The 22,587-nt window shown below is 44.8% G+C and overlaps 4 protein-coding genes across 8 annotated transcripts; 2 read left to right on the top strand and 2 right to left on the bottom strand.

Annotated features, from left to right (window-relative positions):
- The first annotated feature begins 4,370 nt into the window (after positions 1–4,370).
- On the top strand, positions 4,371–9,960 carry LOC4329070 (uncharacterized). Of its 4 annotated transcripts, XM_015771720.3 has the most exons (4): positions 4,371–5,770; positions 8,128–8,202; positions 8,476–8,721; positions 9,484–9,960. In XM_015771720.3, exon 1 carries the CDS (start codon positions 4,423–4,425, stop codon positions 5,692–5,694), a length of 1,272 nt encoding a protein of 423 aa, XP_015627206.1. In that variant the 5' UTR covers positions 4,371–4,422; the 3' UTR covers positions 5,695–5,770; positions 8,128–8,202; positions 8,476–8,721; positions 9,484–9,960. The 4 variants fall into 4 exon arrangements, with proteins under 4 accessions (XP_015627206.1, XP_015627205.1, XP_015627204.1 ...); XM_015771719.3 differs by lacking the exon at positions 8,128–8,202; XM_015771718.3 differs by having other exon boundaries at positions 4,371–8,202; positions 9,484–9,792.
- A 421-nt stretch (positions 9,961–10,381) lies between these two features.
- LOC4329069 (uncharacterized) lies at positions 10,382–11,470 on the bottom strand. Its single transcript, XM_066307607.1, has one exon. It carries the CDS (start codon positions 11,468–11,470, stop codon positions 10,382–10,384), a length of 1,089 nt encoding a protein of 362 aa, XP_066163704.1.
- Positions 11,471–13,499: 2,029 nt separating this feature from the next.
- Positions 13,500–15,310, top strand: LOC112937882 (zinc finger protein ZAT3). Its single transcript, XM_026023041.2, has one exon. It carries the CDS (start codon positions 13,809–13,811, stop codon positions 14,598–14,600), a length of 792 nt encoding a protein of 263 aa, XP_025878826.1. The 5' UTR covers positions 13,500–13,808; the 3' UTR covers positions 14,601–15,310.
- Positions 15,311–15,577: 267 nt separating this feature from the next.
- On the bottom strand, positions 15,578–18,179 carry LOC4329068 (UV-stimulated scaffold protein A homolog). 2 transcript variants are annotated; one of them, XM_015767432.3, is made up of 2 exons: positions 17,866–18,179; positions 15,578–17,796 (listed from the first exon to the last, which is right to left on the bottom strand). In XM_015767432.3, exon 2 carries the CDS (start codon positions 17,755–17,757, stop codon positions 15,874–15,876), a length of 1,884 nt encoding a protein of 627 aa, XP_015622918.1. In that variant the 5' UTR covers positions 17,758–17,796; positions 17,866–18,179; the 3' UTR covers positions 15,578–15,873. The 2 variants fall into 2 exon arrangements, with proteins under 2 accessions (XP_015622918.1, XP_015622917.1); XM_015767431.3 differs by having other exon boundaries at positions 17,870–18,179.
- Between the last annotated feature and the right edge of the window lie 4,408 nt (positions 18,180–22,587).

Genomic DNA, 22,587 nt, shown 5'->3' with positions numbered 1-22,587 from the left:
AAACAACTTTTTTTTGTGTCATTTGGCCATTTATTTGGTTCCAAAAAACTTAATTTTGTCTGTAATTTTGCCAAGCATCCCAAACCATATCAAAATCAATGTTTGTAAACATTTTACATTTAGCTTTACCTTGGTGCCAATCCAACCACTCCTTGTTTTCTGCTATAAATTTTGGTTCGACTAAAGCTTTTGTTCATGCCAGTCCTTGTAATATTACTTAGTGCTAACAACCATGGGTTCTAATTATATTAACCATGCTACTTTTCTTTTCATGTAAACCAGATTGAGGTGTGCATTGGCATAACCTTGTGTTCAAAATAGAAGTATGCTCACCTCTGTCACTAACCAAGTGTTTGGTGTCGCAATATGGATATTATTTGCACCACACAAATGTCATGATTAAAATCTTAAGGGAAATAATGTGAGCTGTATGATGCGACTCATCATTCATTAACCAAAACTGTGAAAGGGTGCTTTTCCACATTGTCGTCCTAACAACTTTAAATTGTCAATTCTTAATTTCAAAATCTTTGTTGTGTATTAGAATACATATTTCTGTGGTGATACATGCATGGTTACCAGTTACCACTTGACACCAGGGCAGAGTATGAGGTATCAGGTGGATATGTGTTAATATGTGATGGAGGGAAGTGGAATGTCATCACTTTCGGACAACTCCGAAAATTTCCAGAATACAGAAACTGAGATACACTTATAAAAAATGATTTTGAGCACATTCATCACACCTCATATGTCAATGCATCATCAATCTTAATAGTGCGGTTTTCCTAATGACCCAAAGAAATGAAAATATACAATATAACCTTTGATCATTGCCACAACTCATAGTTTTGTCACATTCGTTGAGATATGCATTGCGCTACAAATCATCACGGACTAACAATCCTTCGCATTCACTTAGTAAAACTTGTTAGTCCTCTCTAATTGTATTGTCATTAATCATAAAAACAAATTAGGGGCCTAGATGCACTTTCAGTAACATCCTCGTTTTCTATTAGCACACTTCCTAAATGGCTAAACTATGTATTTTTTTTCTAAAAAAAGTACTTTTAATCTATAAGTTTTCAAATTTTAAATAAATATATTTTTTCAAATTTTTAATAATTAATACTTAATTAATCGTACACTAATTGCTTGCCTCGTTTCCCATGCCAGAAAAAGCTCGCCCCAAAACTCACATTCGAACTTAGCCTTATTTGTTTAGGGGTGTCCTTAGATTTTTTATTTTTTTGGTAAAAATGTAGAGGCTAAATAAATAAGCTATTGGCTTTTTAATCATGCTTTGGAAATTTCATAGCCGCAAATATACTATTAGCTATTAGCTTTTATGACAAAGTCTAAGCCCAAACAAATAGATGGCTTTTTCTAACAAGCTTTTTATGAGCACAAATCCACACTTCAGTTATATAAATCGACAAGCTATCCTTTAATAACTTTCCTTTGGCGTTGTGTGTTGGTTGGAGAATTCACTATGCCCATGGTTTTCAAACTAAAACAATGGTTTAGTTCACATATAATTAATGTAAGACAATAAGGTTGTTAGAAGTACATATATGATTAAAGATAAGAATCGAATACAAACTAGAGAGATAAAATCCTAGAGATAATCTACTCTAACTTTGTCTTGTACTTCAAATCTCTATTTCCTATGTACTTTATATATACCCCTTAAGAGTCAATGCAACATACGACAGATTATTAGGGTTTCTACATATTCAACGTGTTTAATCTAAGAACACTAAGTAGAACACATGTATGACAGATATGTGAGGATGCGATTTTGCCTTTTGGTGGATTTGTGAGGCTAGGACTCTAGATACCAAAAATACAAAAATGTTACCAAAAAATACAAAAATGTATGAGCCGAAAACTATAGATACCAAAAATGTTATCATGTCACCATTTTGAGAGAAATATATCTTATAGAAAAGATTTAAAATATTATGTCCAACATTTTTTTACGACATGACATTGCGCAAAAAACTGCATAGGACATAGTTTCGTCGATTCACCGGCACAAATAGCATTTCCAATTCAACAATGTTCTATTTATCACACAGAGCTCCCAACATTTCCTGTATATTATGGCAGACCAACTCGAAGTGTTGAAAGCATCTACCAGGTAGTGCCAACAATTCTAGGAAAAGCTCTCATCCTCTCCTTCCTCCGGCTTAACACCGGCGGTCTGTTCAGGGTTCCAAACTCATAATGGCAACTAAACATGAGTGTTGCGCTTGTTGCGAGACTTAAACCAACACCTTACAACACGAGCTGACGACAACCATGCACCACCTATGGGGTTTATCTAAAATATGCGTGATATAACTAGAAAGACCTTTCAAATACCACACATGAGTCACGGGACATGCGAGTTTGATGTATTCTATTTGATATCTTCATATCCGAGAATCAACCCAGACTCCCATAGGAGTTGCAAACGAATGTGCTGGTTCACCAATCATTGACGACTCGAGAATTGCTAAACTGATTTCCTGGGAAACGAAGTCATAGGCATGTAGGTTCAGAGTCAGGCCGACTACGCCAATAGCACTCATCCATAAAACGGTGACCGGTACAAATAGCATAAATAAATGTTTTTTATGACTTCCACTTCTCGATCCCAGCCCGGAAAAGTGACCGACCCGAATGAAGGAAAGGGATGGATGGAAGAAAGAATGGATATACAATAGCTGCGTCAGCAGCCGCAAGGGCGTTTGGATTGCAGGCTGCTACTCGCCTGCATGAAGTAGGAGTCGCTAGTAATCGTCTGTCAGCCATACGGCTGTGAATCCGTTCCCGGGCCTCCCCCGTCAATTCCTTTGAGTTTCATTCTTGCGAACGTACTCCCCAGGTGGGATACTTAATGCGTTAGCTTTCTTTTCCCATGGTAACTAAACATTGAATAATAGAAGCCTGATTCAATAATAGAAGCCAGAACACAAAAGTTTGCAATTCAGCCCTCTTCTCCCATGCAGAGTCGCAGGTAGCGCCTCGGATAAAAGCAATACTTAGGCCCTAGTCTTCAGCGGCTTCAATATACGAGAATGCTGCAGGTTTAGTGACAAACAAAGTCGACTTTTTACCACCTCAACAACATACTTTACTCTTTGATGTGGAGAAGACAGGGCAGCACCAGACGTGTGAATCCAAGGCCTTCCAAGCTACATACTATAAGCAGGGGGATGAGTCTATTTTGTAACCATACATTCCGCAATGGACTGGATGAAATCCCTCATATTTAATCCTTAGACTTGACTAGAGGAATCTCACTACCAGGAATCCTTAATGGATTGGGTGCACATAAATCCGCGAGGACCATTGCTATTTGGATTGCAGCCATAAGCATTGTAGCGCTAGAGCCTACCGGGAGAAAAGAAAGTCTCATGGGTCTCTCCGACTGTGATGAGTGACATAGAGAAGAAGAGAAGATTTTTTCCATTTTAGCACATAAGATAGCAGTAGAAGACATTTTTTCCATTCCCGCTTGACTGCTTTCCTAAAGCAGCCTAAATATGATCAATAAAATATCACACATGCGCCATTACTATGCCTCACGTTCTAGTTCTAAATGCAAGGAACTTACATATATTAGTATAAGAATAGGAAAGGGCTTGGAGTGGTAGATCCACTCATCCTGGCTTTGAATCCTAGTTCAGTTGCCACAGGAACCTTAGTGCTGCGTGTGTGTTGTGGGAAGGTAAACTTGACTAGACCTGTGTGTGCCATGGCTTCTTAGCCGATCAGTGAACTGCGTTGCCGTCTCAAAGCTCCACTCCACCTGGGCCCCTGCACATCCCGAAGGTGGCCGAAGCCCCTAACATCACGCCCTCTCTGTTGCCAATCCGTGATGGATCTACAACCCAAACTTTCTAGCCACCGAATTTGGTACGTCCCAAACTCAAGGATGCCAGATCTCGTCGTTGTCTGTCTTAGCCTAGACTCGACTTCGATGATCTAGGCTTGGCTGGATTTGACGATGGTGGCTACAGGTAGGTAGGGAGACGCTGTCGTCGGATAGGAGGGTAGCCACCGAGTTGGAGAGTCGATCTCTCCCTCTTTCAAATCAGGTCTGGTAATGACACTATACCATAACATACATAACTTCAGTACCCAGATGGTACCATACCGACCTGGGATGAGATATCATATAATAGCAATCTCTAAGGAAAAATAATTATTTTACTTCTTTTTTTTTATTTTAGAACAAAGTAAAATACTTTTATTTGGTACCGCAATGCTCCGAATAGACTAACCTTAGCACTCTGGATGGGGTAAATGATGATGGATTTTCCATCGAAAGGACAAATCAAGATTTCGATTTACATCCCCAAATGAACGGGAGGTCTCCCAAGTCTCCATTTGTTGGTAATTACCCCACGATCCACCCAAAACCGCGTCCACATGGATCGCAAGCGCCCGCGCCCTCCCCAGCCGTCGCCGCCGCCGCCGGTGGCCTCCTCCGCCGCCTCCTCCTCCTCCTCCTCGGTGCTCGACGACGGGGACCTCCTCCGCGAGATCCTCCTCCGCCTCGCCCACCCCACCTTCCTCGTCCGCGCCGCGCTCGTCTGCAGGCGCTGGCTCCGCCACGCCTCCGACCGGGCCTTCCTCCGCCGCTTCGCCGTCCTCCACCCGCCCCGCCTCCTCGGCTTTTACGTCGACAGCGCCAGCCTCCCGCGCCCGCGCTTCGTGCCCCTCCCCCACCCGCCCGAGCTCGCCGCCGTCGTCCGCCGCGGCAGCTTCGACCTGGGCACCGCCGCCGACCTCCACTTCCACCTCGGCACGGGGATCTACTGCTGCCGGAACGGCCGCCTCCTCGTGTGCCACAGGGGCGGCGGCGAGTCCACGCTCCAGCTCCGCCGCCCGCTCCATCCGGCGAGCGACGGGGCGGTCATCTCCACCTTCCGCACGCCGCCTCGCCCTCTCCCGCCCAACCAGCGCCACACGCGGTATATCCTCCTCCCCGAGGACGGTGGCGATGGCGATGGCGATGCCGTGGCGTGCACCGTGGTGACCCTGGTGAGCAGCGAGCGGGAGGTCTTCGCCAAGGTGGAGAAGATCTTGCGAGCTGGGGTCTGGGACGTCGCGCAAACCTCGGCGCCCATTGAGCTACCGGCGCACTGGAGGAGATCATTGAGCCGGGGTTTTCTTGTCAATGGCAAGCTGTATATGTTGGGCACAACAGGGTACATTCTTGGATTGGAATTGGTGTCCATGAGCTTGTTCTTCATCGAGGTCCCCGATGCCGTGCGAGATGACTGCCCTGAAAGCTTTCAGCTGAGCGTTAAGCTGTCGCAAGCGGAGAAATCTGGGCTTTATCTGATCCATGTGGAGGGGTTTAAGATCCATGTTTGGCTTCACGGAACAGATGGAAACAGCTCTGCCGATTGGAATCTAGTAAATACTATTTGTTTGCGCGAGGTGTTTGGTCATCTTGTGAAGCCTAGTTGGGAGTCAGGGGATTCACGCATTAGTCTGCCTGGGTCTGGGGACAACGCTGAGTTTGTGTTCTTGGAGGTGGATGGTGAGGTCTTTTGCATGGATATTATCAGCAGGACAGTGGAGAAGGTGTATGAGATGGCAATGAAGGATGATTTTCTATTTGAGATATACCCCTTCATGATGGTTTGGCCACCAATCTTCCCAGCATTGATCAAAACACATGAACCAGAGTGATTCGACAAGGTTTCCCTCGAGATGATTTGCATAATCAAGTGATGATATATGATGATTCTGCTACTTCTGTAGTGAGGTAATTGTACAAAATAAAATTGATGAAAAGTTTGATATCCAAGTTGATTTACCTCATGATTGCCCATACTGTTTAAACCAAAGGTCTTCTTTTCAATGCCATAATCATAAGTCGCATGTCTTTTCTAAAAATACGTAATCCCAGCCTATGCTACTGTTTCAATGATGATAGGCAAAATTTGCATCCCACCCTCAAGCACTAGTGGAACAATCGATGTGAAGTTAAAATCCCATTTATGTAGCTAGTAGGGAACAATGCACTAATATGGTTCACCTATATAAATGTCCATTCTTGAGGGACTTTAGCTAGAAATGATAGTTAATTTGTCAGATTTTGATGCTTTACTGTCTGTTACAATCACCACAACAAAAAATATTTTGGCATCAGCATATCTAAATCACTAGAGAAACTCACTCGCATTTTTGTTAGTCATCATTGTCATGACTTTGTTACAAGGGAAAAAAAACTCTCATGCTTGGTGGAGATACAATAAATTAACTGGAGCAGGGCTGCTGGAGAACTAGATAACAGCTTGTACATATCTGTATTTCAAGACATCTCTTACCTGATTATTGTGAGAAGTCAATAGGATAAATGCATATTTTTGGTATACGCACGATGCATTGTTTTATCTGAATAGATTGGAACCGGTGAACTGTTATGAGAATCTCTTTGTTCAGAAATAAATCTGGACAGTAAACATTTCCCCATGGCTCAAGAAGGTGGTGGGCTTTAGTCAGGCGGCTCAGCGGCTGGGTGGCGCCTAATGTCTAATTGACGCCTAGGCGGTGCCTAGGTCATCAACTAGTCAAATCCAAGAAATTAGCAAGCATATTACATAAAAGTATACTATGTAACACTAAAATAGCAACCAAACACCACCCAAAGTAGTTCAGCTGCCTAATGCACCATCTAATGCCTAATCATGCTACCCGGTGCCTAGTGCCTAATGGTCACCTATCACCTACTTTTAGAACACTGATTTTGCCACCAAAACATACCTTTTTTATTATCATTTTTACTTTTTTGTTTCTGTGTATCTGTGCAAGTTACTGTCATTTGCACTTTCTGTAACATCAGGTGTGGTTGCACAATTTAATGCTAGGATTCCAAGCATGTTTCCTTGGTACAGGTCTCCATAGGACTGCACTAGAATTCTGTACTATTACAACATGAATATCTCCTTAAAAAGGAATGACATAAACATTTTTTCTAGATGAGGTGATTTGCACTCAGTCTATGGCAATGGCATTCATCACCTTTGAACTCTTATTATTTAATAGAAGTGTTCCATAATAAGTTGAGTTTCAGTTTGCTCCTAAATCTTGGAAGTTATCAGAGTATTCAGAATGTAATATGCCTGAATTACTAAAGAATTTAAGACATTGTGCAAAACCAATTCACAACCACATACTTAATAGTTTAAAATTTTCCAAGTTCTAAGAGGAGCCCTGAGGATGCGTGCACCAAGGCCAAGGCACAGGCGCCACAGTGCTATGTTATTTCCTAAATTCCATATACTATTTGTAAATAAAGTTAAGAATTGGCAACAAAGAGTTCACGTAAAGCACATGCAATTGTCATGTTTATCAATCAATTTGTATTTATGCTTATTGCACGAAAAGGATCCCTGAACATTCGCACTAGACTCAAATTGGTCCACCAACTACTAAAATGTCCAAAGTAGTCCTCAAAGTTCCAAATTTGGCTCGTTTTATCCATTACTGATTTGACAGGGCACCATGGCACTCTGAGTTAGTGTGGTCACTGTTTTCCTGAATCACACATAGCAAGAAGACTGAATTGCTACTCCAAGCAATTTAATCACAATCATCAACACTGATTATTCCAAAATTTCTATAGATGATCACTATCCATCGAGTAAATTGCTTGGATGGCAATTGGACTTCTAACAGTGCTGAGCAAGAAAACTCACTGTACAGGGTCAGCACTATGGTGTCAGAGCAGCTCAGTATACGGGCTGAAATGAACCTGTTAATTGATGCTCTAGAGGCTAACGTTTTTCCGCTTTCATATTTGAGGAGGCAATTTCGATCTCATGAAATTGAGGGACCATTTGGTGATTCTTATGTGTATGCATTGATTAACTATTGAGTGTTGACACCTGCAGCTTAAATTTATCTTATATCTTGATTCAGTCTGGAGTAAAGTGGATTCTAGTCTTGTTCTTGGATTATGGCTTTTATAATACCATATTACTGATTACAGGATTTAAAGTAATTTTTCATTTAAAAAGGTTACCATTTTGCGATATTCAATACTACCTTGTTATGTGGCATTTCTTTTTTATGTTTATAATATATGGTTACATACTAACAGAATTAATATTACCTAAGTATTTTTAAGGTTACATGTTGACAATATAATATTTGAAGGAAATCTAACAGTATTTGGTGCCAGGCTGCCCGCAGGTTTGACTCTTTAACCTTCTATTATTTTTAAGGTTCTTGATTATACTGCTGCATTATTTGAGCTATGAACGTTTTTTGCTACGTCTTCCTTGGCTGCAGACTCTTGCTCTTATCTACATATACTATAATTTGTTTCTACTTGATGATTCAATGTTCTTAACTAGAAAGTGTCTTCAAGAATCGGTGTAATTTATTTTCTTTGAAACAAAAGACTTGATGAACTTATAATACCAAAGCTTTTCATTTAACCTTGATAATTGCCATTTGTTTCAGTACCCGAGTCTCCAATGAGCTTAGGTTCCGGTTGTCCAAGAGCTGTCATGTTCGATGTCATTGTTGCCGTCATTGAGTCGCTGATGATTGGCTGCTTTGCATGGCTGTCGTGTTGATTCTCGGAGATCACTTCTCCATCATATTCACTACTCACCAGCGATGTGAAGCTGTGGCAGGCCGTTGCCAAGATTGCAGGGCTTCTTGGTTTGACCATGGTGCTCAACAGTGTGCAGCCTGTGGTGTCAGGTAAATCTAATGTTTACATTTTCAGCTCAAAGATTCTAGTCTACAGGTGGATCTTGACACTTGACAGGAGGTGCCTCTGCCCAAAAAAATTGAATTTGTTTGAATTTATAAATTCAAATTCAGTGAAAATCTATCCAAAATTTAAAATTTTCAGTTTGCAAAGTTACATTTCCCCCCTGAAATTTCTGAATTTCAGTGCCCTGATTTTTTTTCTTTTGGCATTCGAAAATTGTGAATCCTGGTATAGTCTGCACTTACACATAGAAAAGCAGATAGCTTGGATATGGAAATAAAACAGATTGCTTAGTTTTTTTTTTTGTCACAATTTCAATTTTTATTTTTCTTTGGATACAAAAATGAAAAACAGATAACTCGGATATGGAAATAAAACAGATAGCTCAGTTAGTCCTGGAAGTGAAACACTGTCATAATACCTTTGCTTTTAGTTAGTCATTAAATCAAAATGTCTCAGGATCCTCGTACATAGATACTTTTAGGCCAAAAAAAATTGCAACCGAGCACTCTAGTTTCGTGACTTTTATCTAGGACACTGCAAAATCATGTCACTGCCACCAGGTATTACATTGCAAAGCATTTATACTATGGTTATAAATTAAATGTAAATTACTTTGTCATCGAACTTTTTTCAGTTTTGTAAGTGAATGGTCAATACCATACTCTGTTACTAATTTGTTTCGACCTGCCTAGTTTTCGTGGGCACCTAAATCTAAACCTCGCTCATCTTCATTCTGCCATTTGCAGGCCACACGTGTTTCAACCTGCGTGCAAAAGTGGGGAGGCACAGATGAAGCAATCAAGCTTCTCTTAACGGGAAATTAGTACTGGAAATTTTACCCTTCTGTTCTGTCACTCTGCAAACCTGCTACACGTGTTTTAGGGCTCATATGAAATTCTGAATGATATTTTTTTTCTTGCCATAGAATTCGTTCGTGTTTTACAATTTACTGTCAAGTTTGCTTCAATTCCCAATATACACACCTGGGAGGACTTGTGCCTCTGATGATAATACTACGAGTAAAATGAGGCAATCAACGGATTGTTTGAAGTGAAGGATTGGTTTGTAGCAACTACGGTTAGGAAAACTCGCTAGAGATAGCGCAACTATCTTAGGTGAACACTCCCTTTGAACCAATGTTGTTCAATCCTATGTTTTTTTCTTTGGTGGGTACTGCAATTTATGCACTACTATAAAAGGTTTAACACTGAAAATTATGTGCAGCTGCTGTTTAATTTAATTTAATTTAAATCTGACCATTGTGACCAATTTAATTAAGGTAGTAAACTTAGTGATAAGTTCAAGTGAGATATCTAGGTTAACTAGAAATTTTTTACTACTGGAGTAGTTCTTATTATTCTGAACATTGCTTAGATATACCAACTTTTCATGTTTGATTTATGAATGCAAATGCAATACAAAGCATAGACAAGCCAAAACAATTTACACTGCAAGGAGCAAAGAAAAAAAACAAACTTGCCACTGCTCACATCTTCACAAAATTGTGGGGATAAATACTACTTACTCCGTTTCACAATGTAAGTTATTTTAACATTTCCCACTTTCGTATTGATGTTAATGAATAGATGTGAAACGGAGGGAGTACCCATCTTCTAAGGAACCTTAAAATCAGTCTACTCTAGGCTAGCTATAGTTCCTGTACGTGGTGTCCTCGTTAACTAGATGCGTCCACTTTCTTCCCCCACGCCGCCCAAAGTGCTTAACCTGCATCACCTTGGGCAAGACGCTCACGTCCATCTTGTCCAACCCAGTCGGCCCGGAGAAATCTCGCCGGTAGATTTCGCATGCTCCGGCGGCCGTCTGCGCCGCGCCGTCGGCGTCGTCTTGGAAGAAGCAACCCTTGTGGTAGTACCTCCGCATGAACCTCATCTGCTTCTTGATCGTCATCTTCTTGGGACGATCATCAGCGACCGGGTTCTCGTCGATGCCGCTCTCCTCCCTGCTCCTCTTGACCCTCGCCGCCTCCCGGCGCCGCCACGACTCGTGCTCCTCGGCTTGGTCCACCTCGTCGTCGGTGTCCACGCCGTCGATGGCGGCTTCGGCTTCGGCCGAAGCTGTGGTGGCGGCGAGGAGCTCTTCTTTGATGATCTCTTGGAGCAGGATCCGCCTCGTCTGAGCCTTCCTGTCCTCGAGCCTCTTCTTGTCCAGCTCCAGCTCAAGCCGCCGGCGCTGCCGATGCTGTTCTTCCTCCCTGAGCCGGATGGTGTCGCGCTGTGACTTGGGGACGAACAGGGGCGCGGCCATGTAGACGACGGCCATCTGCTCGTCGTCCGAGTCCGATTCCGCCGCCGTCTCGTCGGACTCAGACGCCGCCTCATCCTCCTGATGCCGCTGGTGATGATGATGAAGAAGAAGCTGCTCCTCCTCATGCTGCCTCAGGAGCAGCGCCCTCTCCCTTATCCTCGCTCTGCGCTCCTCCCGGGCATCATCGTCATCTTCTTCTTCCTCCTCGATCTGATCGGGCTCATGCCAGCAGTCAACCGCCGGCGCCGCCGAGACGATCTCGGGAGGCTGCCGTACACGGCGGCGGCGGCGGCGCGGCGACCTCAGCGCCTCCTCCTCCACGTGCTTGATCTCGTCAAGCGTCGAGACGAGACGTGCGTCGTCCTCGTCGTGAGCGACAGCGGCGCCCGCCCACGCCCAGTCCGGCGCCCTCCCGGGCCAGTAGCGCCTGACCTTGCTCAGGCCGGTGTCGCCGGCGCGCGCCGCCATGCGCGCCTCGCTTACTGCTCTTGTGCCGCGCGCTAGCAAGCTAATGGAGTAAGGAGACGGGCAGGGCAGCAGCTATAAATAGGCGCGCGCCTACGTGTAATCCGAGTCGGAGATGGGCTACAAACCGAGTACGAGTTGGAGTCTTGAAGATCAAAATGGTTCAACCTATCGGAAATGGGAAAAATTTCGGGGGTCAGCGAAATCACGAAAATTTTCAAACAAAATTTGAATTCTCAAACAAAATTGCAGAAATTTTACCGAGAAACAATGAACAAAAACATTGAGTCCATCCACAGCACGGACAGGAGGATGAAACGCGAGGATGCGAGAGCGTGCGGCCGTGAGGACTAGCAAATCTGAATATGAATTCATTTCCAGTTACGGGGCTACAGAGTCACTTCGACGGTTCGATTTGTTCGTGGATGGGCCTAATATAATATATATGGCTGTTGAAGTGAGAGAACGGGATCGGTCGATCCAACGGTAAATCATTTACCATGTTTCAACACTTGGTTTTCCTTGTTTGAATTAGTTTTTTTTATTGGATGACACAGGAAAAATTGAAAGTACAGGATGCGCAGATGATTTCATCGCGTGTCCGGTGTCCCTCCATGAACACGCAACCCAAATTTGATATGCAAATATAGAAACGATTTTCGACTACAAAAATACATTCGCTTTCACTTTTGTTTTCTTCTTTTCACGGATCCAATTTAACCTTCTGATTTATGAATTCATCAAGTGATAAACTGAAAAAAATTAACCAAAAAGATACAAATCAGATTGGGCCTATCCGAAAAGATTGGGCATGTGTCCCATCAGGCCTACTACGGCCCATCACGAGAGAAGAATCTGAAGGGCCGGCCCCCCAGCCTTTTAGGCTGATTAGGTATTACTCAATCCGTTTCAGATTACAACCATCTGTTTCGGATTACAAAGTCGTTTTGATTTTGATCTAAATTTGAGTAAATTGTATTGGTGGTACACAAACTATTTTGGTGGGTGCAATTCAGTACATAAACTTGTAAAATGCTCGTTTCAGTATATAAACTTGTCTAGTTTGTGCGAATGAGGACCAAAATATGTTGGCAATGTTAATTTTACGAAGTTGACGTTGATTAGGATGTGACGTGCATACGTGTAGTGAGTATGCATAAGACATTCAATATTTATAAATTTGGTCTATATTGTATCCTTCATCATGGAAATGATGAATTTCATATATTTCTAACATTTATATCATTGCTCGTCTTTTAATCTTTTTCTGCTATCACTATATCCTATTCTATTTTTTTTATTGAAGAGGTACATCTCTAATAGCAACCTTCTCAAATATATGCCCTAAATCAATAAGATTATCCATATAGTGTCTTTTTCGCCTTCCTCCGCACGCAATAGACAAGTTCATGCACAAAGACGAGAATTTTACAAGTTTGTGTACTAGATTGCACCCACCTGACAAGTTTGTGTACCGACGATGCAATTTACTTTTTGTTTTATTAAAGCTATCTCTACTATTATAAAAATTGAAGAGGTTTTACTTTTTGGTATGTCATCCGTATTTGAGTTGATTTTTTAAGTTCGTTTGCTTTTGGAAATGCAGATCCAACGGTTCATACGGTTTAAGATTCGTGTATGAGTTGGATTTTAACTTCATTTGCTTTTGGAAATATTCTTTTAAAAAAACTTACATAAAACTTGAGATGAAAGTCGGACTTCTAATTGTAGCTCATGATTTTCTTAAAAAAGAATATACAAGCAAATTCCCACATTAAATTTCATCATAGCTAAACCGTATAACAATAATAAGACTAAAATAGCATTCACCCGTTGCAACGCACGGGTATTTTTTCTAGTAATTAAATATATTTTGGGATGAAAACATTTATTTTTTTAATACAAACTTAATTAAATTTAAAGCAATTTGATTTTAATCAAAATCAAAACGAATAAAGGGAGGGAGTACTAAGGCCGTGTTTAGTTGCAAAATTTTTCTTCAAACTTTCAACTTTTTCATCACTTCAAAACTTTCCTACACACACAAACTTCTAACTTTTTCATCACATCGTTCCAATTTCAACCAAACTTCTACTCCAATTTTAGTGTGAAATAAACACAGCCTGATCTAAACGAGCATGTGAGTCACAACACAGTTACACAGCAGCAGAGGCCAGAGGCTGAGGGCAAGTAGCGGTTTCTCCTTCCTTCCTCCCGCTCTCCCCGCCCGCATTAACCTCCACGAGCACACGCACTGTCCCTCCCTCCCCACCACCACCTCCAAAACTTCCACTCCCAAACCCAAACCTCCTCTCCTCTCCTCTCGCGCTCCCAGCCCACCATGGCGCAGCAGCACTCGCCGCCTCCACCTCCTGCCCCGCCGTCACCTCCGCCCGCGCTGCCGTGTGATCCGATGCCGCCGCCGCCGCGCCATGACGACACCACGCTCACGCTGTCGCTCGCGCCGCCCGCCGCCGCTCGCCCGCTGCAGGCCATGGTGGCGCGGGCCAAGTGCTCGTCGCCGACCGGGGACGCGCCGCCGTGCACCGAGTGCGGCAGGCAGTTCCTCTCGTGGAAGGCGCTGTTCGGCCACATGCGCTGCCACCCCGAGCGCCACTGGCGCGGGATCACGCCCCCTGGCGGTGGCGGCGCAGGCGCGGCGTCGTCTACCGCCGCCAGCCAGTTCACGCTCAGGGAGCGCGAGGTCGCCGCCAGCCTCCTCATGCTGTCCGGCGCTCACCCCGCCCGCTCCGGCGCCGGCAAGGGCAAGGGCAAGAAGCGCCTTCTCGCCCCCGCCGCCGCCGCTGCTCCTCATCATTCCCCGGCAACCTGCGCCGACCACAAGTGCGCCGTCTGCCACCGCGGGTTCGCCACCGGCCAGGCGCTCGGCGGCCACAAGCGGTGCCACTGGCCGGATCGTTCCTGTGCCGATCAGGCGATATCGATGCTCGCCGTCTCCACCGCCGGCAGCAGTAGTACCACTACCACGTCGGCATCACCTCCGCCGGCGCCGGCGACCGCCGCCACCGCGCTGGACCTCAACCTGAACCTGCCGCCTCCATTGGCGCGTAAGAACCTCCAAGACGGCGGCTCGAACGAGACGTTGGATTTGAATCTGGGGTTACATAGATAGATATATATATATATATATATATATATATATATATATATATATATATATATATATATATATATATATATATATATATATATATATATATATATATATATATATATATATATGTGTGTGTGTGTGTGTGTGTGTGTGTGTGTGTGTGTGTGTGTGTGTGTGTGTGTCCAGTTTGGTAGGTTAATTTGTGTATGTGATGATGATGTGCAGGTGTATATTGCTTTTGCTAGATTTGTGTTTGTTAAATTCCATTCGAGGCATAAGCGGCTCTCTGGAATGGAAATCTCTGCAAGTTCTTAGCTTTGGTTACGTGTGCCTGGTTCAGATAAGAGCGTTTCTAATCGTTCTGAACACAGGTAATTTCTGTTTATCGATCTGAACCATGTGATGTACTTAGCAACTGTGTATATGTGTATTTCTGTAAGTGAATGTGTATATAACTATGTACTAATTAGGTTAGTAATGTGTGAAAAATAATAACATTGTGCAATGTGTTAGCAACTATGTTATATATATGTGTCAAATAAGAACATGGGCAATGCTAGAAAGTTTTACATTATGAAGCGGAGTGAGTATGTGCAGAGGTTCATCGTTGCTTTGCGCTGTTCCATTCGAGGCATAAGTGCACTGTGGAGTGGAATTACTCTCTGTATGCTTTTAGAGATAGGTGTGCTGATTGATCAGAAGAGCGCTTTCTAATCTTTCCAAACGGTTTTCTGTTCTTCCTCCGTCCAAAAAAAAAAACAATTTAAGTAAGAATATAACACAATCTAGTACAACAAATCGTATTTCTATGAGAGGAAGTAGCGAATATATGCTAACATGTATGGGTGAAAATAACATGTTACATCTATTATGCAACAACGGTCGTTCCTTGTTTTTTCTGTAAAACCTGAGGTCACGAGTTGCACCAGCAACTTGAAGTCTTGAACCATATAAAACCGCAATATTAATTAATCCACAATATTACTCAGATAAAATAACACAATTTGAACTGCAGCCTCAGCGTATATAGTTATTAATCCAGCAAGTATGGAGTGGTACATATACATGTTTACAAAGGGAAAATGAACATGCAAAAGAAATAAAAGAAACTTATTCAATCTACTGTACTGTACAAAAACTAAACTTCACAATGAAAACCTACAATTTTACTTGTATCTGGGCAACTCAAGAAGACATGTGGTTAACTGAAAACTGCGCACAGAAAGAATTATTGATTCACTCTTATCATGACGATTCACCAACCTATTCAGCAAAAATTAGGCTTCTTATACTACCATTGATTTGGGAATGCTTCTCTGTAGCTCATATCTTCAGTATGTGAAACTTCTCTTATTGTCGCATCCCTAGCTCGAGCATTCAGAAGCCTCTCTGCAATTCTATCTTTGGAAGTAACTTTCTTCTTCAGCATCGATGCCAGTGTTGGTCCCTTTGTCTTACCTCGGCGTCCCCGTCGAGACACTGCTGGCGAAGGGAGGTCATAGTCTGCCGCTGAGCGCGAGGTTGAAGCAAGAGCCGCTTCCCGCAAAACATCTTGATTATGCTGACGAATTCTCGCTCGTTGGGCTTTTTCCAGAGCTTTTTTGTCATCCCTGTCTCTTTTCCGGACATTCTGCACTGCCTGTCTCGCCAACTGCTCCACTGTAATTTTACCGAGGTCATGACCTACATCGCTGTCGCTAATGTCATTATTTATGTTTGCCGTTCTTGAAGGAGAGGACTCATAAATACATTCACCATCACTGCTTCCATCTGGCATAATCATATTTTCTCTTACATCAGAACTGTCTTCATTCGGATCAATAGGACTTACTGCTGCATCATAATGGCCATCAGTCTGCCCAACTGGATTTCCTTCTGCATCACAATGGCCATCACTCTGATGAATTGGATTTCCTTCGGCATCTCGTGGAACAATAGGCCCATGAAACGGGCATATCTTGAGATCTCTTCTCTGGCAAAGGCCTCCTTTCTTCAGAGGTGCAAGGCATGGTAGAATCTCAACTGGATCTTCTCTATATATTGAACTATGAACATTTAATTCTGCAATCTTTGCAGCAGGTATAACAGCATCATTATCCACCCTTCCCCAATGGCTCTCGAGCTCAAGTCCCCTTTGGTTTACAAGTGCATCCCTGTTAGAACCCCAACGATCCAAAACAGAGCTCCATGGCAGCACAGGGGCTTCTGCATGCAGCTTTGCCCTCTCTGGATCCAGCTCTTGAGGACTATTGCCAGCATTAGGTGCCTTGCCATCATCAGTATCCGTGCCACCTACTGGCTTCTTTCCCTTTCTAGTGTCCTTGCTGCTACTTGCAACATCTGCACTGGTACCTACTCTACCAGGGCTAGGAACCTCAATATTCCCCTCAACCCAAAAGTCATCATCCTCTTCCTCCTGAACACCCTTCCGCCTATGGACATTGTCAAGATTAAGACCAAGCTCACTACACCGATTTCTCACCGCTCGTATTTCATTCTTAACATCAATGAATTCCTTCAAAGCAGAATCTCTGAAACGATTATCTGCGAGATTGACCCTAACCAGCACAGATATCCATTCCTGAACTGTGACCAAATGCTTTGACACAAGGAGCCGATATGACTCCCTCAACGCGTCGAAAACTGCTTCATTCTCCTGAGTCTCAGGAACCCACTCCCCAGCCATCAAAGAAGCCATCCTAATACTCCGCATCGCCAAAGAGGCAATCTCCTGCTCCTCATCCTCATCATTTGCATAATTGTTAAATTTTTCACTCTCGATGCGAATGATATCCAACCCATTGCGGATCTCATCAATCGCGGAGCGGATTTCAGCCTTAATCGCTGCCAGGTTTCGGCGCAACTGCTCGACCTTTGCAGTTAAGATCTCCTGCGTGCGAGCCTCCCGCGCGGCACGAGCCTCGACGGCGGCACGGAGGCCGGGGAACTGGACCCGGGCGGACTCCTTGAGGTACTCGACGGCGAGGCGGAGCTGGCGGTAGTGCGCGCCGAACAGGTGGTGCCAGCGCTCGAGCGCCTGGACGGCGGCCTTGCGGAGCAGGGTCGCGGAGGCAGCGGGCGGCGGGAGCGGGTGGGCGCGGCGGAAGCCGACGGCGAGCGGGAGGAAGCCGTCCAGCACGTCGGTCAGCAGGGAGCGGAAGAGCTTCGAGCGCATGAAGAGCTCGTCGGCGATGATGAACGCGAGCAGCCGCACCTGAAGATTGGGCGAGTTAGGGTTTGGGCGAATTCGGCAAGGGAATCAAACCAGCAGGGAGGAGCTTACTCACGTGGGCGTGGGGCTTGGACATGAGGGAGAGGAGGATCCGGAAGGCGTCGCGGATGGCGCCGTCGGAGGCGCGGGCGGCGGACTTGATGGCGCGGAGGAGGGCCGGGTCGACGGAGGGGGAGGTGGTGGAGGTGGCGCGGTCGATGAGGGACGCGATGGAGGACTCCGCAGAGGAGGTCGCGCGGCTCGAGGCCGGCTCGCCTTCCGGCGGAGGGCGGCTGGAGGAGGAGGCGGCGGGGCGCGGCATCGCCGGCGATTGGGGGCGGCAGGCAGAGGAAGAGGAGTAACGATGCGATTTGTTGGGGATGGCTGAATTGAAGTTCGTTGGCTCTATGACTTGTGGGCCCAGGATGATGGACCATGTGATCGTGTCGACGTGTCCAGGTCGGTTTGTTTGAGGCTAGTTTACGCTCGGCCGCTCGGTTTTAAGAGCGAGATAGTGCAACTGGCTCCAAGATTGGCACATCAGCTTATTATAGGTAGCGTTAAAAACTACCAATTTTAACTAATTAAATTAAATGATTCATATAATTCCTTTCGTCACATCTGTGATTGCGTGCTTTCGTCCGTCATTAATCGCGCTAATTTTTCCTCGTGCGCTCTCCGATTCATCCGAGTGTTCTTCAGGCAACTGAGCCCAAGCAAAAACAAATTAATGGGCTCAACATATGAAGGCCCACACATACAGATCGAGGCCCAGGTGGAACGTCGCGTGGGCCACGCACGTCGCGGACTCCGTTTTGTCCAGGGCGGCCTACACACGGACTTTGATGAAGCCATCAGGGAGAGGGATCTACACACGTCTCCTCTGCTTCTGCAGTCTGCTTGCTGTGTATATAGTCCCTCCATTTCTAAATATCTGACGCATTTTTTTCTATCATTTGATTCATTTTTAAATATATTTATATGTATACTTATAGTTTTACATATTTTACAAAAGTTTTTAATAAGACGAACGGTCAAATATGTGCTAAAAAGTCAACGGTGTTAAATATTTAGAAACGGAGGGAGTATATCTTAACTAATTAAAATATTCGTAATTTTCCGTTCATCACAAGACGGACGAAGGTGTCTTCGTCCGTCGGCGGTGCGCCTTCGTAGCCCCCGAATCCCAATCGCTCTTAGAATCAGAAACATGGAAACACTTCCCAAAATCGGCACAACCAAAACTCAACCACTCTTTGCAAAAAAAAAATCAACCACACTCATCACAAAATACATCACAAAACTTCACAAAAATATACATCAAAAAGAAGAACAACAATATACATCACAAAACTTCACTCGCCTGCCGCCGGATCCGCCCTCGGCCGTTGCCACCGCCGCCGGATCCATCTTCGGCCGCCGCCAACCCCGCTACCGTCGCCGGAGGGAGAAGAGTTGCGGCGGAGGGAGCCGCCGCTCCTTATCCGACCACGGACGCCACCGACACCGGATCTGCCGCAGGAGGAAGGCGGGTAGGGGGAGGGAGCCGCCACCGCTGGATCCGCCCGCGGCCATCGCCGGCGGATATGCCACGGGAGGGAGGCTAGAGGGGGTGGAGGGATCCGCCGCCACCACCCTCGAATCCGCTCGCGGCCACTGCCAACCCGCCGCCATCACCGCCGTATCCACCACAGGAGGGAGGCGAGATGGAGAGGAGGAGGGGCGAGGGAGGCGAGACAGGGCGGAGGGAGCGGCTGCCGGCGAGGGAGGCGAGACGGGACAGAGGGAGCCGCCGCCTCCGCCGCTCGTGGGAAGGAGGGAAGAGCGCACCGCAGCCGCTCGTGGGTGGGGGGGAGGAGGGCGCCGCCGTCGCTGTTCGGTGGCGGAGGTCACCGCTGTTGCCGTAAGTTTTCGATCAAGAGAGAGAGAGAGATAGAGAGAGAGAAAGGAGATTGGAAGTGGGGAGGGGGGAAGAATTTTAGGGTTAGGGTTTTGCTGCATATATTTATATTGGTTCAATCTGGACAGTCCATTCGATAGAACGACTCCGGCTTCTCCCGCATCGGACCACCGGACTATTGGGCCTCCGCATTATTGGGCCTCCAAATAGCCCACAATTAAAATCAATGTTTTCTCTCTCAGTAATTTTAAGCATCTTTCTATTTTAAGAAATAGCATTAATACCATTTTAATTGTTTATGACTGCTTATTAATTTAATTCCAACTAAATTCAATAAACTAAAAATTTGGCTAGATTTTTCTATTTATTTTTCAACTAAAAATGCAATTATTTATTTCTCATGATATAGAATTTAAATTTAGACTAAAATTAAATAATTTCAATTATTTTTAATTCTATATGAACTCTATTCTTCTTCCAATATTCCTATTTTTTATTGTTCTAATTAGTTTTCTATATGGACTTTAAACTCTTCTTTCAATATTTTTTATTTTGAATTTTAATTTTTTTTTTCTAAATTGTATTCCTATATGCACTCTAGGCGCTTTTGGAGAATATTCTAGACTCCTCATCCAATATTATTTATGATTGGACAACGCGATTTTTTTTAAAAAAAATGAAAGAGTCCTTGTCTACAATAAGTTCTCCTTATTTTTTATATTTTACTCCAATTAATATGAGAATTTCTAGACCATAAGAGCTAACGTGGATGCTCTTTTTTCTATAAATTTACTAACTTAATAACATTAGTTTTTTCCCGTTGCAACGCACTATTGAATAATAATTTATTATGAGCTACTATATTTCTATGTATCATTTGAGATTTTTTATAGCAAGCAAACATTCAATAATTTATTATGAGCTACTATATTTCTCTATATCATTTGAGACTTTTTCTAGCAAGAAAAAGTACCAAAACAGTGTGAAAATAACTTTGGTTAATACCGTAGCGAAGCACGGACATTTTGCTAGTTCATATAGTAAGCATATACTCCCTCTGTTACATTTATAAGACATTTTGACTTTAACTAAAGTCAAATTGCTTTAAATTAAATTAAATTTGTAGAAAAAAATAACATTTTCAACCTAAGACAAATTATTATGAAAACATATTCAATTATTGATTTAATGAAACTAATTTGGTATTTTAAATATTACTGTATTTGTCTATAAACTTCGTCAAACTTAAAATAGTTTAACTTTGAACAAAGTCAAAATGTCTTATAATCTGAAACGGATGGAGTATTCTTCTAAGGCCTTTTACAGTGTGGTGAGCTGGAGCGTTATCTCGCACACCACGTCGGACCCGCGCATATGTGGTGACGAAGCATGGTACTCTGTTTAGTCGCCCACCCCCTATCTGGGCAATGAGTTTTCTCGTCGAAAGGAGGACGCGTGACACAGGGAATCACCTCGCGTCTGCGCTGTGGAGGTCGTAGCTTCAATCCTCTGCTCCCTCGCTCTGCATCTTTGTTCCCGCGCTAGAATCATTGCTCCCGTCCAGCTCTGTCTGCATCGATGCGCCGTCGGATGGGGAGGAGGGAGAAATGGTGCGGCGGAGGAAAAGCGGCGTGGGGCCGGAGAGCTCGTTGGCCGCGCCTCTTGATCTGAGCCGCCTGGAGCTCGTTGGCCGCGCCGCCCCTTGATCCGAGCCACCCGGACCTCGCCGCCCACGCCGGCTCTCGATTTGAGCCACCCGGAGCGCCAAGTTCGTCGTCGCCAAGTGTCCGTCACGGTAGGGGGAGGGAGGCACCCACGTCCACAAATTCCACCCTGACGAGGAGAGTAGGGGGAGGGGAGTTGATGTCATGTGCCAGTTCAGGGAGGGAGAGGAAGAGAGAGAGGGGAAGGAGCGGAGGTTGGTTTGGTGCAGGAGAGATTGATCCGGGAAGATGAAGAGAAACGTCGTGGTGGGGTCGGCCTCAGGAAAATAAATTGATGGGGTCCACCTAAAGCTACACTACGCGTGCCCGCACTGTGAAGAGAGGTGCTTCGACTCCTTTTTCCGGGGTTTTCTCCTATGTGGACATATGGGCTCCTCACTTTTGTGGGACGCACTGCTACTGCCCTAACCGTACACAGTTCCCATCGATCTTCATGTCCAATCCATCTTCTAGCTTGCTACAACTCCCTTTCTAGTTTCCACCTCTTATTTGATCTATCTATTGTTATGGAGATATGCAGGTTGCAAGCAGCTAGCAAAGATGGATGGACATAGAGCTGGTGCCATGGCTAGATGACTGCCAGCGAGCGAATCGTAGCAAAAGCGTGGAGTGCGGGCGGGGTGGGACAACAGGCAGCTGCATTGAGCCGCTTGCTCCATGGAGCATGGAGAACGTAGAACTATCGTCCCTCTGGTCATCGCCCTCAAGCTCATAGCTCCCGTCGCCACTCGCGTCACCAACGTTGTTGCCGTACTCGGGCTCGCGGCTTTCGTCGGCGTCATCGCCAACAAAGCTGTCCCTATCCTCGACCTCCCGGCTTCCGTCGGCATTGCCGCCAACGAACTCACTTCTCTGTTAGCTCTCAATCGCGTCGCCATCGAGCTTTCCTCCCGCTGCATCATTTCGCCCGTCGCTCCGCCCCTTTTGCCGTCGAACATCGAAATCGCCCATGTGCTTGCTTGCGTGTTCCAGTAGAAGCAGTCATGGTGCTGCATCCATTGTCTTGGAGCGTGTGTGTAGTCAGCGACAAATTAGTCGCCGGCTCACACACACTCTCTTTCTCTCTCTGCTAATTCTCAGCCAACTCAGCATATTTGGTAGGATACATACAGTATCGCCGCTAAAACATCCTATTATATCGGCTCTAACAGCTTCACCTTCTGTTAGGGC

This window comes from Oryza sativa, chromosome 2 (assembly GCF_034140825.1).
Source record: "Oryza sativa Japonica Group chromosome 2, ASM3414082v1".
NCBI classification, from domain to species: Eukaryota; Viridiplantae; Streptophyta; class Magnoliopsida; order Poales; family Poaceae; genus Oryza; species Oryza sativa.
The sequence above is the reverse complement of the archived record's forward strand: the minus strand, read 5'-3'. Positions and strand labels throughout refer to the sequence as shown.